Genomic DNA, 15,976 nt, shown 5'->3' on the forward strand with positions numbered 1-15,976 from the left:
TTTTTGTATTTATACCTGGTTTATAATCTTCTTGAAGTATACAGTGAGTTACAACATATTTACTAAAAACAATGACTGCCTAATTGATATATGATTTTGTATTTTTTACGTTGTGTGATCAGGAATATAGAGAAGGCTTACTATCATGATTTAATTTTTTTCTGTAAAGGATACATATATGTGTTCATACATTTTGTTAACAGATAAAAAAAACAAGATGTGAATATACAGAATAAATGAAAGTGAGCTTGTTCTTTTGACGTAAACGGAAAACAAAAAGAAATTAGTCAATCTTATCGATAAATTTTAATGGTAAAACATATTACAATTACATGATATACACGTCTATTTCTAGACGATATTATGACCAAAGTAACAACTGTAAATGGTTGCGTTTCCATGTTAATCTGACATGGATGCCTAAGGATTTTAGAAGTCTGAGAAAGAATGGCCGGGATATCATCCTTCGTGATGAGTTCCTCTTTGTTCTTGTTGGTGGTGCATATTCGTCCCAGGATACATGCCTATCTGGGTCTGTGTATGGTTGTGATATTTTTCGTCGCGGTAAGCCCCAGCTCGTTTTTGTTAGTGGTTCATCTTCGTCCCTGGATATGTACCTTTTAGTGTTTTTGAATGGATACAACAAAATATCGTCTGCAGGATAGTTCATCATAAACTGTGAATTGTGTGTAGGTTCTGTGCTGGTCACTGCAGGCATATTGCTCAACCTGTGAAAATAACTGAATTATTGATACATTTATGTCGGTATATTTAAATAACTTCTTTCTTACATTTATAACAGATTTGTTTTTTGAATTTGAAATTTTACTATGGCAATGTTTCAGTTAGCTTATCATTATCACTTCAACAAAATTGAATGGATTTAAAATATCCTTGCTATAAAAAAACACCAAATCAATAAAAGTGTGTTCGAATGGGGTCATTACAACCGATGCTTATTTAGGCTAATGCGAAGACAACTTTATTTTTTATAGGTGACCTTTTACAAGAAATTCATTATCAAATGAACCGATAAATCTCGGGTCTCTTGATGCAAGCGCTTTGAGATGCAAATGCAGTTTAAGTTATAATCATAACCTAAATCATGCCCAAAAAGGACTTTAAAATAACAATTGAAATACTGGTCAATACAAATCAAGAAGGTTTTATGATTATTTGACAGATGAATTTACGTTGCATTATTGGACAATACAAATAGATACATGCATAGATACTGCATACTGATTTTTCAAACCTTAATTCCCACAATGACGTGTATTGACGGATTAACCCCATCATGTTGATAATCACAAAGATAAGATAATAGTATGCAACTTAATCAAAGCAACTCTTTGAAATAAACATACATTATATGAAAGCAATCATAGCTGTTCGTTTCATTGACACTTTCATTTTATATGTGTGATAAATAAACCATGATGGTATTTGATATTTCTAGTTTACAAAGACGAGCAAATAACACTTTTGCAAATGAAATGTTTAACTGTTTAATGAGGACCACCTTTTCGATTGGAAGATGTGTTTTTAATTTCTATTTGACGTCTACTTTTTACTCATATTATTATCACTTATATTGTTAAATAAAAACTTACAATTCAATGATCAGAATAAGGGGTGGTATCGTCATTAACATCATTGACCTAAAATAAATAAATAAAATAATCGATACCGACAAAGGAGTATGTCCAGTAAGACCCTTTTTGGCCCAAAATATAGCAGTTTTACAAAATTGTTAGAAAGTTAACTTTCGGCTATTTATTTGAAAATAAAATACTTCTGTTACATAAATATGGCTTATTTTGACATAACAATGCACATGGTTCTAGTACTAGCATAATAAAGTCATGCTAAATTACTGAATTCATCCAAATTTTAGCATTTTGGTTAATTTTTGACGGTTTCCGTCTGAAATGGAAGTGGTTGCATTCGTGTTAATTCTTGTTTTTTAAAAAATTTAAGTTGTATTCGATGATAATACATACCATATATAAAAGATGAGAATGAACACAGATGCGGCTACTTTCATTTTTGACAAAAACCATCCGAAAAGTGGCATATTTGAGAGATTTTTTAGCTTCAATTGTAGAGTCTTTGATGACCAAATCTTTCTTATAAACTATTGAATCGACTAAAGTAGACACTTTTAAAAGTGTTTAAAAAGTGTCCAAAATCTTTCAGGTCAAAATGGGCCTTTACCGGACCTACTCCTTTGTGGTAAAATTCTAATACAAGCTTTTTATTTAAGAATTTAATGCTTCTTTTTGTAAATTTATTGGGGTGTAAAAGCGTTGACCGAAGTACATTTTGTATGAAGCGCGGAAGCGCTTCATTCTAAAAATGTACGCACGGTCAACGCTTTTACAACCCTATAAAGTTACAAAAAGAAGCATTCAATACTTATAATTATATTTTTAGCTATGATCATGAAAACACGAATTTTATATATTTTATTATTTAATTCACCTGTGCACTTTATTGTTGGAGCACGTGTTATAATGAATGAAAAGTTGTATTGAGCAATGCAACTGCTTACGAAATAACACGTGATGTGCAGTTAGCCAATCAGAATAACATATTATAATGAAACATACATCTAATGTAATTATTAATCAATCTAAGTTTATCAAAATGTCATACAAAATAGATAAATGAATTAACATACCTTTTCCTAAAAAAAAGATGGGCACTAATATTAAACTTTAATTTGTTCACCGATGTCTTTCAAGAATGAGCGGGTGGATGCATGGGTATATTTTATTTTTCAATGTTTAAAACATAATAACAAATAACCTATAATTCGCAAAACTGCTATGTCCTGGTTTATACATATATATTGTTCGCCTATGGAAGAAATCCTACCGTATTTTCCTAACACGGATAAGTGTTGCTCATTTAAATGATCCGTTGAATGTGTCGAAAATACAAATGGAATATTCAATGCAATAAAACTTATTGTACATTTCCGTCGGATTTAACAAAAGATGCAATAAGTCATTTTCTATTTTCCACAGATATACTCTTAGCATATTACATGTAAACTATATATACAAAACGTATGAATAATTTATCTCAAAGACAAAATATTCCTACCAACCTAAATTCCATAGTACAAATATATAGTAAAAACGCATTAACATAAAAAAAAATAAGATAAGGGAATCATTCTGAGCGCTGTACGCATTCCACAAATCTAAAAAGCACTTAAGAAATAGATTTAAAAATTAACATACCTTTTCCACAATAAAGATGGGCATTAATATAAACCAAGTTTATATATGCTCACATAGGTCATTCAATAATCAGTTACTGTAGTGTCTTACTATATCATTGCTCTTCTTTCTGAAGTTTGATGTCGTGATCAGTGAATTCACGTAAGTATATTTACACTTACTAACGTGTTTTCTTGATACTTTTATATACAGGTAATCAATTTCTTTTTGATGAAACGTGATATTTGATCTATAATAACTTATAATTATATTACATGTATACTTAGAATCTGTAATTAGCTGACAACAATCGCGAGACTCTCCAATGTCATATTCCATTTACATATTAAAAAAAATCAACTTATATGACTGCAGGTGCTGACCGATACCGTGTTAAAATAATTAATTAAGAAAACAACTGAAAAATGTGAAAAACTTGTAACTCTCAATTTGGTTGTATCATGGGACGTAATTATAAAATTTGAATGCTCCTTTTTTACATTTTCATAGGGTTGTAAAAGCGTAGATCGTGCATACTTTTGTAATATTAAGGGTTTCCTCTTTGGAACCAGGTCCGTAACTTCATTAAGGCAAATGCCTCATTTTAGAAATAAAAAAATGTAATAAGTTGAAACAAAATATAATCTTCTTATCAAATTGTTTTCACGACGAGTGTCTTGAAAGAATCATTTTCTGTTGATTTATGACGTCGCCATTTCAGAATCCATGTTTCTCATTTTTGTAGTATTCCCTGTTGCTTGTCGTTATGCGTCTTAATTATTCCCGAATATTTTTGTGTGTTGTGAATGTTCATTCGATTCTTCGCAGACTTTAGACTTGGGAAAGTTCTACGATAACGGGTGAACGTTTGTGTGGTTTAGCAATGTTACATGTCCACCGATGTCCAGATGTTTTAAATTAATTATTCCCGAGTTTATCTGTGTGTTGTAAATGTTCATTCAATTCTTCGCAGAATTTAGACTTGCGAAAGATCTACAATAACGGGTGAACGTTTGTATGGTTTGGCAATGTTGCTTGTTCACCGATGTCCAGATGTCTTAATTATTCCCGAGTTTATCTGTGTGTTGTAGATGTTCGTTCAGTTCTTTGCAGAATTTACGTTTTGGAAAGATCTACGATAACGGGTGAACGTTTGTATGGTTTGGCAACGTTGCTTTTCCACCGATGTCCAGATGTCTTAATTATTCCCGAGTTTATCTGTGTGTTGTAGATGTTCGTTCAGTTCTTTGCAGAATTTACGTTTTGGAAAGATCTACGATAACGGGTGAACGTTTGTATGGTTTGGCAACGTTGCTTTTCCACCGATGTCCAGATGTCTTAATTATTCCCGAGTTTATCTGTGTGTTGTAGATGTTCGTTCAGTTCTTTGCAGAATTTACGTTTTGGAAAGATCTACGATAACGGGTGAACGTTTGTATGGTTTGGCAATGTTGCTTGTTCACCGATGTCCAGATGTCTTAATTATTCCCGAGTTTATCTGTGTGTTGTAGATGTTCGTTCAGTTCTTTGCAGAATTTACGTTTTGGAAAGATCTACGATAACGGGTGAACGTTTGTATGGTTTGGCAACGTTGCTTTTCCACCGATGTCCAGATGTCTTAATTATTCCCGAGTTTATCTGTGTGTTGTAGATGTTCGTTCAGTTCTTTGCAGAATTTACGTTTTGGAAAGATCTACGATAACGGGTGAACGTTTGTATGGTTTGGCAATGTTGCTTGTTCACCGATGTCCAGATGTCTTAATTATTCCCGAGTTTATCTGTGTGTTGTAGATGTTCGTTCAGTTCTTTGCAGAATTTACGTTTTGGAAAGATCTACGATAACGGGTGAACGTTTGTATGGTTTGGCAATGTTGCTTGTTCACCGATGTCCAGATGTCTTAATTATTCCCGAGTTTATCTGTGTGTTGTAGATGTTCGTTCAGTTCTTTGCAGAATTTACGTTTTGGAAAGATCTACGATAACGGGTGAACGTTTGTATGGTTTGGCAACGTTGCTTTTCCACCGATGTCCAGATGTCTTAATTATTCCCGAGTTTATCTGTGTGTTGTAGATGTTCGTTCAGTTCTTTGCAGAATCTACATTTTGGAAAGATCTACGATAACGGGTGAACGTTTGTATGGTTTGGAAATGTTGCTTGTCCACCGATGTCCAGATAACGTTCGAGAAAGTGATTTGACATTATACTATGCTACCGGACATAGAAAAGTTGGTCTTTACTTTAACGAAAAAATAAACTTCATCTTAAAGAATACAACAATAGTATTCCTTTCTGTGGATGAATCTTAAAAACTGACATGGGTTGATTACATATACTTAAATGTTGTATAAGTTCATAGCACAAAATTTCTTGCTTTTTATTTTGAAGTCACAATTAGAAATTCATTATCGAGCAAACACTCACTTGTTCAGATCAAATCGTTCTATAGCACATTTGTTTAGCATCTGTGATCTTGATATTTGACCTGGAAACGAATAAAGTTTACTTCTCTTTAATCATGTTGTACATGAATTATAGTTTAAACATACAAAAAAAGGAAATATTACTTATCAATAATAATGGGGACTTTCACCGGACAAAACGGTATCAGTCAGATAATAAGTTTTTCTTTTGAATAAGGCTAAGTGGAGATGGAGGAGGGGCGACTTTTTTTTTTTTTTTTATTGAAAACTTCTGTCAAAATGCAAGTGGATAGTAGTTGGAGATCTGGAATAATCGAGTAGGGATTTTAATTTAGTTTTTTTTTAATTACATCTTATTTGATATCAATTGGCATTTCTAATTGTTGTGAGTGTAAACAATATTTTATTTCAAAACAAATAACGTAAATATTACAATTTATGACAATCTTTTTCGGATTTGAAAACGAGTGGATTTTCACTTTTACAAATTCCTCTCTCAAAATTGTTGTTGTCAGAAGGATAATACTCTCCCTTCGCAATATAAAATATATTTTCTGTTAATCTAATCATTAAACGAAAACAAAAACAAAAACAACTTAAATAATAGTAAACAATTCTTGATAAATATCTTACGTTTACGCAATTAGCGGTCGAATGACACAAGCCGTTTTTAATTGTATGCACGTAAACAATTAAATAATTATAACACAAGCCAAAATACGATAAATGATTTGTCATTTTGTACGAACATTAGTAACATAAACATCATATTGGTAAATTAAAGTAAGAAAATTGTCACTTTTACAAATGACGGGATAAGATACCTCAACAAAACAGCCACAATAAAATAAATACAATACTATATAATGGAAAAAAGAGACATGGATGTTTACAAAAAAGAGGTAAAAAGACAACTGCAGGTGTCTGTTTGTCACGTTTATTTACATATAATACATATTCTTCTATGTGCGACTTGTGTAACGTTAATGTGTTGTGTAATTCCTGATTCTATTTTGATGTTATAAAAAAGTACTTACAAGCGTGACATGAAGTACTCGTTAAATTTATATTAGATACATGTATAGGGTTATTCTTTCTTTTCTTTCTCTTAAATTCAGATATAAAGAATTTACCAGTATAAAAGATCATATGAAATATGTTCATGTTTTTAAAGACTATTCTAAACGTATATTAGATACTTTCGATGGAGTATATACTATACATATATTCTATGCACGAAGAGAGATATGGGATAGACGTCAATGACACAGCAACCCAATCAAATTAAAAATTATATATTTTCTAAACTTTATTATAATGTATTTGCATGTCCCAAGTCAGAAGTCTCTAATTCACGGATTGTCGTTTGTTGCTGTGTTACATATTTGTTTTTCGTTCATTATTTTGTATATGCAAAAGTCCGTTAGTTTCTCGTTTGAAATGTTTTGCATTTGTTATTTCTTAGCTCCTGAGGGATAGGTTTTGGAATTGTTTTCTCTCAATCGAATCATGACTTTCGAACAGCGATACTGCTGTTGCCTTTATTTGCTAATGTTCAAAGGCTGAACAGAAAACTATAGTTGATAACGTCTATGTCAAATTTTCTCCGATTGGGTGTGCAGAAAGATGTGAGATATGCACCAAACCAACCCCATTAAAATTATAAATAGTAATCTTATTCTAAACTCTCCTTAAATATTAAACACACACCCAAACATTTTAAAGCAAGGAATGTATAAAATCGTAGAAACGTTAGGAAGTTTTCACAACAGGAAGCTTACAACGAACAGCTACAACTTTACACGAGGCAGTTAGAACCTTCGTGTATTAATAATTTCTGCATATATTAACGAGGACTTAGAAAGTTTTAAAAATACATTATAAATCATGCTATACCAAATTACTGACCTCTGAGCTGATTATATCAAGAGGAACTAACCGCACACCAGCAGTAGTATCATCTCCAGTAATTGTGCTCGTCGATGAAAGAAACACTCCATTAATTGAGAACGTTGGAAGCACTTTTCTGCATTTATCTTTATCAGGAACGCTTAAAACCAAACATGTTGATAACAAGACTGAGTCGAAGTTATCAAAAGGGCAATGAGGTGGGATGAATACTAAGTCAGAGTGGTCAAAATGGTCAAAAGGGTAAAAATGTGGAATGAATACTGAGTCGGGGTGGTTAAAAAGGAGATGAAGGATAAAAAAACTGAGTACGTCAGGTCACTAGGATGAGGAGGATAGATGGATACTAAGTCAGAGTGGTCATATTAAAAAGGGGCAGTAAAGAGAACTGAGTCAGACGTATTGGTAAGGTAGGAGAGGGATAAGTACTGAGTCAGACAGTTACAAGTGTAAGAAGAAGGGACGAGAACTGAGTCAGACTGGTCAAAGGAAAAGAAAGAGTGAGAAGGAGGGGTGCAGACAGAGTCAGGCTGGTCTTACGGGTAAGACGGACGTTGAATATTGGGTTATAATAGTCATAAGGGAAAGGAGTGGGTACGAACTGAGTAAGACTTGTCAAAGGGAAAAAGGAGGGATGACACTTCAGTTAAACTGATCATAAGGAGAAAGGATGCGGGATTGTACTGAGTCAGACTGGTCTTACGGGTAAGGGTGAAATTGTACTTCAGCAGACAGGTATTAGGAGGAATGAATTTTGACAGTCTATATAATTATGTATGTCGTTTAGTTCTTTACTTTTCAAATCTATATACGTTGCGTTGCCTCTTTATCAAGATTGTGGTTGTATATACTGATAATACTGGAAAATGTCATAACATTTTTTTTATACATTAACTGTCTCTTCAACTTTAATTATTTGTAACCAGTTTATCGGAAATATTGACAATTGACATTTCCTTATAAGGGATTTCCGTTGAATAACATACATGTTCAATAAAGTATTAAAAAACTTTGTCAAGATACCTAAGTAGCTGAAGTCGACCTTAACAAAAGTCACTAAAAAACCCAAAGACTTTTATCATTGATAAGGTTAGTCATTATCATAAAAACTATATGAGTAATGTAATTCATGTTACCCACTTATAATATATTATACGTTTGTTTTGGTAAATGCATAGTAATGTAATGTTAACAATAATATGCTAAGGCTAAAATAAAAAGATTCTTACCGTCATTCGAATAATTATTTAATCCTTGTTGCTTGAATCCGACATTTTTGTTTACTTTCTGATGGCATAATGAAATTACCTGCGCATACGATCATACACGGGGCGAAAAACTTAGTTGCGAGAGCTTTCTCCCTTTGGAAAAAACGGTGACGTGATCAATATCTTATATTTGTTCAAGCTGTCAATCATTTTATTTATATTAATTTTTTTATATACCATTGGTCTTACTCATTAATCCTTCGGATTCGTCTTTTTAAATATGTTAACTCGTAAGAACCCTGGTATATATAGAACTTGACAACAATCTCAGACAGTTTGAATATTTGGAAGCAATAATTGTATAGCTTGACACTTTTTTTAGAAGACCTCTGCAGGGAATCATGATTTGGAGTGGAACAGTTTTCTTAATCTGCATTTCACTTATAACGGTGGAGTCCTGCCAGCAAAACGGAAGTAAGTCAACATTATTTTACTTATTTTTACCATAGGTCGTGTTATTCTTCATTAGACTCTAATTTTAAAGGAATATTACTTATGAAATCAATCTCAAGGCTAAGAAATACGGGTGAAATCGGGTCATTTTCGGAATTCCCGGGTTATTTCAATGACCCGGCGGGTGTTCCAGGTGATCCCTCAGAATTGTGAAAATCTCGGGTCACACCCGCAGAATACGGGTCAGTTGACAGGTATGTTAGAGGCATAAGCCATGTATTAAACAAAAGTAATATAACAAAAATACCGAACTCCGAGGACAATTAAAATCGGAAAACCCTTAATCAAATGAAAAAGTCTAAAGCTCAAACTCATCAAAACGAATGGATAATAATTGTCATATGCCAGATTTGGTGGGTACAGACATTTTCTTAAGTAGAAAGTGAAATAAACCTAGTTTTATAGCTAGCTAAAAGGTTGATTTGATTGCATTATTGTCAACTTATAAAGGTGAATCAAGAAGAACAAAACTGTTGGACACTTTTATTTATGTCCTAGGCCTTAAATTAATAATATCATTTATATTTTTCACAAACAACAGCAACGGGTTGAATTTGCATGTTCACAGGCTTGCGTTATCAAAGAATAGTGTTATTATGGAAATAAAAGCCGATATTGTAAAAAAATACAAACGCGATAAACAAACAAAAGATTTCAATTGTGTCATGTAAGCAAATATTCATGCAAAATCTACCGACGACCGACAGTAATCAAAAATGTGTCTGAAATTCTGTCTTGCTACTTTTAATGTTTGAAACCAGCAATATGTCGTTTTCAGTCAGGGTTAAAAACTAAAAAAAAAGGTTTTATTCAGATTTTTGTTCCTCATAAAGGTTTTCTAGTTCTGTGGCATTAAACAAAAATATATATTCAAAACATTTATATTGTATGTAAACATAACGATGAAAAACCGCACACATATTTGATGAATAAACCTACAATGGTAATGCCACTAAAAGCTAAATTCAATATCTGTATGAATTATCGATAATCAACATTTCAAAAATCAAATCTAAGGAGAGAATCTTGATTTTATTACATTAGAGAAATAAAAGTTACACTTAAAACGTTTAATTGGTATTTTGAAAGCATAGTGTTATCGGTGATTAATGTATAATTAAATGCATAAGATGATTATCGTCATTCTTCACTTGTATCATCATGGTTGTAATCCAGTTGTAAATGGAATGTGTTTTGATAATTCGTATCTTTATATTTGGTAAACATTTCATCCGTTAATCGACCCTATCAACACAAGGTATTGGATGGACACAGAGGGAAAACTGTTATTGATTTTAGTTGTTTGTTTTCATTCTTTTATAAAGAAATATGTAAAATTAGATATTCAATATGTACGTAATTATGAAGTTCAGCAAATCAAGAATTAACACTTGGTTTGATCATGATATTTTGATGCTATTTCATTTTTTTTTGGTGTAGTTGTACTTTTTTTTATGGTACAAATGTAACATCTGCGACTTTTTATTTATAAAAGACAACGTTATTCAAATAACAATTAATATGAGCGTTACTTGTTAAAATGTTTAGTTGTCCCTGTTTGGAAATTGATAATTTACTTCTGTTCAATACGATCTTGTGGTGTTCTCTAAGTTGCATTGCATAGGTCTAAGAGTTTCTAAGCTATCAGGGTGGAATAGAATGCGTTTTATATGTCATTTTCACAAGTATCGCAACTGGATCAAGAATTGTAATTGAACACGGCACAATGTATTTCAGAAACAATTTACTTTGTTCAACATTGACAATTTCAAAAAAGAATCATGATTATGTCCAGCCAATTACTTTCTCTGCACTCATTTTTGATGAACACTTATTTTTTTGTCGTCGAATAACTCTCTCATTGACGTGTACAAAATATTCATAAATGCTTCACATGTTCTTTTCGTCAACATATTGAGGTCGTATTAATATGTTCTCATGTTATCCTTTTTGTTTTTATAGTAACCTGTGGGAGCGAATGGGTACAACAATTAGAGAATAACCAACAAGGCAATGAAGTAACCGGTAGTAAAGAAATACTTCGACAGGCTATCTTGAGTGGTGCAAAAGTTCGGATCAGTTTTGGAAATTATTATGCAGATACCCAGTTTACGTACATCCTAAATGGTGAAGTGTGTGTACAGTCACTTTTTCATATCAGCAAGAATGGTTGGGATAAACATCAAACTAAGGCATATTGGTGGTTTCTCAACGTATGTACCACTGGAAATGTACACATGTCTCGGTGGTATGTTGGATCTCATGCTCGACCGTCAACACCGGAAACGAAAACTAAATACAGTGTCAGATGGTTTACAAGGTATATAACGAAATAAATAGCCGTCTTATTACTTTTTAAAGAGGCGAGTGTTGGAAAACATGTATATAGGTGGCACGGTAGTATTTGCATTTCAGAATTTAGGTTGCTCTTTTGTGTACCCTACCTAAGTCAATGTATCTGAACAGTGTGATTGAACATAAAATATATTATCAACTGAACACACTTTCCAAAACTGAGGGATGAATCATGTGTAGAAAAATATGAAATAATTTGACAAACAGATGAAAATGAATTTTTGAGATTTTTTTTTTAATTGTGTATTCACTGCATGATAAAAGACATAAAAGCACTAGTGGCCTAAGATTTTTAAAAATACCAAAAAAGGTTAGCGGTCATGATACACATTCGTATCTATTTCTGAATAGTCAAATGAAAGTATTTCAGTTAACTGCGAAAATTTAAAATTTTTGCAGTGTTAGAAAGTTGTCAAAATTATAAAAAGGCTATCATTATCCCTTATGGGCCAGGAAATACTACCGTGCCCCCCTATATATTATGACTCTCTTGTATTAAATTAAGGTCTGTTTCTTTTCATACAAAACACTGATTCTTTTTCCGGATTTAACTATATCTGAAGTACTTTTTGGATCGAACAGCCCTGTAGCATATGTATTACTTTATGATTTTCGAATATTCCTGCCTCAAGACATTAATTGTCGAAATGCGCTTCTGATGAAGGAAAATTGATAACGGTAATGATATGATATTCTTCTGTGGTTTTGTCAAATAAAACTTCAATATAAAAACATAACAGATGATAACATGTCCATCAATCTTTGAGGACATGTTTCATAAAGTTGAACGTCATAAAATCAACAAATCGAATAAGGTAGAAGTTTGCAGTGCTGATTATATAAATAGATGATGTGGTATTATTGCCAATGAGATAACTCTTCACAAGAGACCATATGACCATAATAGGTCCCCGTATGGTCTTCAACAATGTGCTAGGCCAATATAATTAGTCTTTCTCAGAGTGCTTTGTTTGTTTGTTGTTTCTTTTTCATTTGACACCTCATTACTAGTATACTATACTGAAATAATAATTGCCAGACCAATGTTCTCTCTATTTTCAGACAATTAAGCTCAGACTCAAATCCTCAAACTCCCATTTTCTGCAACTCAGACAGTGGATCAGCAAGCTGTGGCAATATAAAACATCTAACAAGAGCTGTTGCTAACGGAGCAGAAATTCACGTTACCAATGTAAATGGTAAACGAGCGGGAGCTCTTGAATTTTCAAATATAGCATATAATAAAGCTGAAACGAAAGTAGCTGGTACACATTTGTGGCATGTAAGTCAGTCAATTGTCGGAAATCATATAGAATTCCAGCAGAATGCGTATTGGTGGTTTAATCTATGGTCAACCGATGGAACACGTGATATGTCAAGATGGTCTGTTGGTGAACATACTGACCGAGGACATTCTAATGACAAAGTATCGATGAAATGGTTTGCTGATACATGTTGGACCTTAGCATACGAACATGACAAAGACGGACAAGCCATCGATGGTTCCCTTGAGTTCCTACGCTCAGCTATTTTAGTTGGCAAACGGGTGAGGCTAGTTTACTCAGATAATACGTACGGAATTGAAGCTGACCAGTTAGTGGTAAGAAACGGTCATGTAACTGCGCAAGTTCTAGGCCACGTATCGAAAGCAAATTTACAGAAATTTCAGGACAACGCATACTGGTATTGGCAAAATGTTGCGACGACCGGAAATGTAGAAACCATCCGCTACAATGTAGGTTCTCACACCAATCGTGGCAGTTCCAATGATAGACAGGCAACAAAGTGGTTCATTGACTCCAGGCCTTGGGTACACGCGTATTCCAACTCAGAAACAGGTGTAACTACACATGGATCTAAGGCGTCGTTGATACAGGGAGTTAAAGCTGGAAAGATGCTCAGATTCACTATTAAATCTACTACATGTAATCAACTAAACAATGATTATATTGCTGTCTTTAACGCTGATAATGCAGACTTAAGTCCTGATGGAAATGATCTTGGTGCACAGCATATTCGGTCGATTGGGTTGACAAAAGATGGGTTATATAATGTAGCATTTGGATCTAAACCCTATTGGAATTTTATGATCGCTACGACAGCTGGTAAATTAGACGAAACAAGATGGACTGTTGGTGAACACAAGAGTCAGGGACACGTCAATTCCAATTCCGCTATTGATTGGTTTGTTAGTTAAGATGTACATGAACTAATTTTCTACATACTTATACACTGTATAAAGGATATAGTCAAATAGTTATTGTTAATTGGTGATTATTTCTATATATCACTATACTAAAATGGAAACAAACGTTAAAGCAGTTTTATCGTACTTACACCAGTTAACATAATAAGTTGATTTAGTTATGTATATTTCAAACAATATTGGCTTCATTTCTTTACTCTCAATTTCAAGAATCCATAGCTAGCCAAGGCCTTGGCTACCCTTGAGGCAAGTGCCTCACTAAAATTTCGACCCTGATTTTTTTTTATTATATAAATATAAATATGATAGTCATTTGTTGTTCTGTCTCAACCTTAATTTTTTGTCATCAATTCATTTCTTTTAAATTATTCTTCCTGGATATAACTCAGCATTACATTAACCTAGTAACGCTAATCATCAAGGATCTCTGGTTAAAAACAGGCTCTTGCAGAAGAAGGAAAAGCGATACTGAAGGAATAATTCTAGTAAACTATTTGTTTGGTGAACAGAGTCTGAGTAATGAATATAACTTCAATAGAACTAATCCAAAAACGATAGGTAGACTGACAAATCAAGTACTGGGCATCGCAACTTTAGGGGGCAGTCCTGTCTGCGTATTCACTTCTCCGTTTCACCAACTTTAATCTTTCTCTTTACAGATAAATAAAATATATAAATAATATGAAACATGCATGGATTAGTTTTATACCTTAAAAATTGAAAGAAAATCACATATTCTAATTTCACAATATTGAGGAACGGCCGAACCTTTAAAACGGAATTTTGTCTTTACTTATTCTTGACTACGGACTTTCGTGTCTTTATATTCGGGGTTTCGGAATCGAACACCCCAACCCCCAACCTGTAAATTTATAGATTCTGGAACTAAAATACCACCGACTATTTCTAAAAATAATTTGAAATTACGGACCTACATGTAAACGGCTCAAACTCCATTCCAATTCCCCTTTACCCTTTTCATACTTACTCTAGATAGAATCATATAATTCTATCACGAGTTTGATATAAAAGCGAGTTTAATATTTTGTAACTGTGACTGTATGACGGTGCTTAATTCCCTTTTGCAAACAAAACTGTTATTACCGATGCTGCTTCCAAATTGCTGATGGAGAAGGATTCGGAAGAAGATACATCAATCATAGTGTTGAAGTTAGTGTGCTACCGCTTGAAACCCAGACTGCCCTGAAACGACTGAAAATTCGAAAAGAGCATGCGTGAGTGGCGATGATTATCTTACATATAAATTTAAATAAAATTGTTAATAAAAGTCTTTAAATATAAAAAAATTATATAAAAAGTGTCAAAATTTAAAGCATTGTCCAACTCTGGAAATGCCTAAAATGCAGGATTTTGCACCATTCATTTCATACCCTCCAAAAAATTTTTTCGCATCACTTCGCTCGGCTTAATTGTTTTGCCTCACTAAAAATAATATGCCTAGTTACAGCCTTGCTAGCAATACATTCTCTAATTTCTTTTACATATGATATATGCATTTTCTATTTCCCAGTTAATAATAACAAATCTCACTGTTTACATCCAAGTCACATATTTAATATATACAACTCGTCAAAACATCAACCCAACAATTTTAGATCTGTATTCAAGTTAACAAAATTAACGGTAAATATATCTAACAGTTTATAATCGATTTGAAACGTACTTGACGGTGATTTGTCACAATATCCACAGGAGCAGATTTGTCGTGGCATCCATTTGCAATAGACAGGTGAGGAAGAGAAAGTAAACGGTATTGAAAATACGGATAAGTCCAGATTATTTCCGGAAAATATGAATGTCTGAAAATTCAATCCAATAGACTTTATAGTAAATATAGTTGCGTATGTGATACAGAATACTCCCCGTCTGAAATCTACCTGATATCACTATTCCAGAAAGTATAATTCCAAATGTGAATGTCACTATATTAATCCAAAATATATACATATAATTACACAGGTTTGTTCTCTATGAGAAGAATCATGTTCACGATAGGGCGTGTGTGGCTTTTCCATTAACGATTACTCGCACGTCTGCTTTTCGGACATGTTCGTCTGAACTTTTAAACGAGTTCATTATAATTCCAACGGGCCATTGGGTACGGCAAATGTTTT

At 33.1% G+C, this 15,976-nt stretch overlaps 1 protein-coding gene and 1 long non-coding RNA gene across 3 annotated transcripts; one reads left to right on the plus strand and one right to left on the minus strand.

Annotated features, from left to right (window-relative positions):
• LOC143080565 (uncharacterized) lies at positions 1-8,919 on the minus strand. The gene is made up of 4 exons (XR_012979739.1): positions 8,789-8,919; positions 5,653-5,713; positions 1,614-1,661; positions 1-728 (listed from the first exon to the last, which is right to left on the minus strand). It is a non-coding gene; the product is annotated as an uncharacterized LOC143080565 (long non-coding RNA).
• LOC143080563 (uncharacterized) lies at positions 8,400-14,153 on the plus strand. 2 transcript variants are annotated; one of them, XM_076256468.1, is made up of 4 exons: positions 8,400-8,648; positions 9,150-9,241; positions 11,243-11,600; positions 12,698-14,153. In XM_076256468.1, the coding sequence occupies exons 2-4, from the start codon at positions 9,169-9,171 to the stop codon at positions 13,830-13,832; spliced, it is 1,566 nt and encodes a 521-aa protein (XP_076112583.1). In that variant the 5' UTR covers positions 8,400-8,648; positions 9,150-9,168; the 3' UTR covers positions 13,833-14,153. The 2 variants fall into 2 exon arrangements, with proteins under 2 accessions (XP_076112583.1, XP_076112584.1); XM_076256469.1 differs by having other exon boundaries at positions 8,570-8,648; positions 9,153-9,241.
• Positions 14,154-15,976: the final 1,823 nt, after the last annotated feature.

The sequence above is a fragment of the Mytilus galloprovincialis genome, chromosome 6, assembly GCF_965363235.1.
Source record: "Mytilus galloprovincialis chromosome 6, xbMytGall1.hap1.1, whole genome shotgun sequence".
NCBI classification, from domain to species: Eukaryota; Metazoa; Mollusca; class Bivalvia; order Mytilida; family Mytilidae; genus Mytilus; species Mytilus galloprovincialis.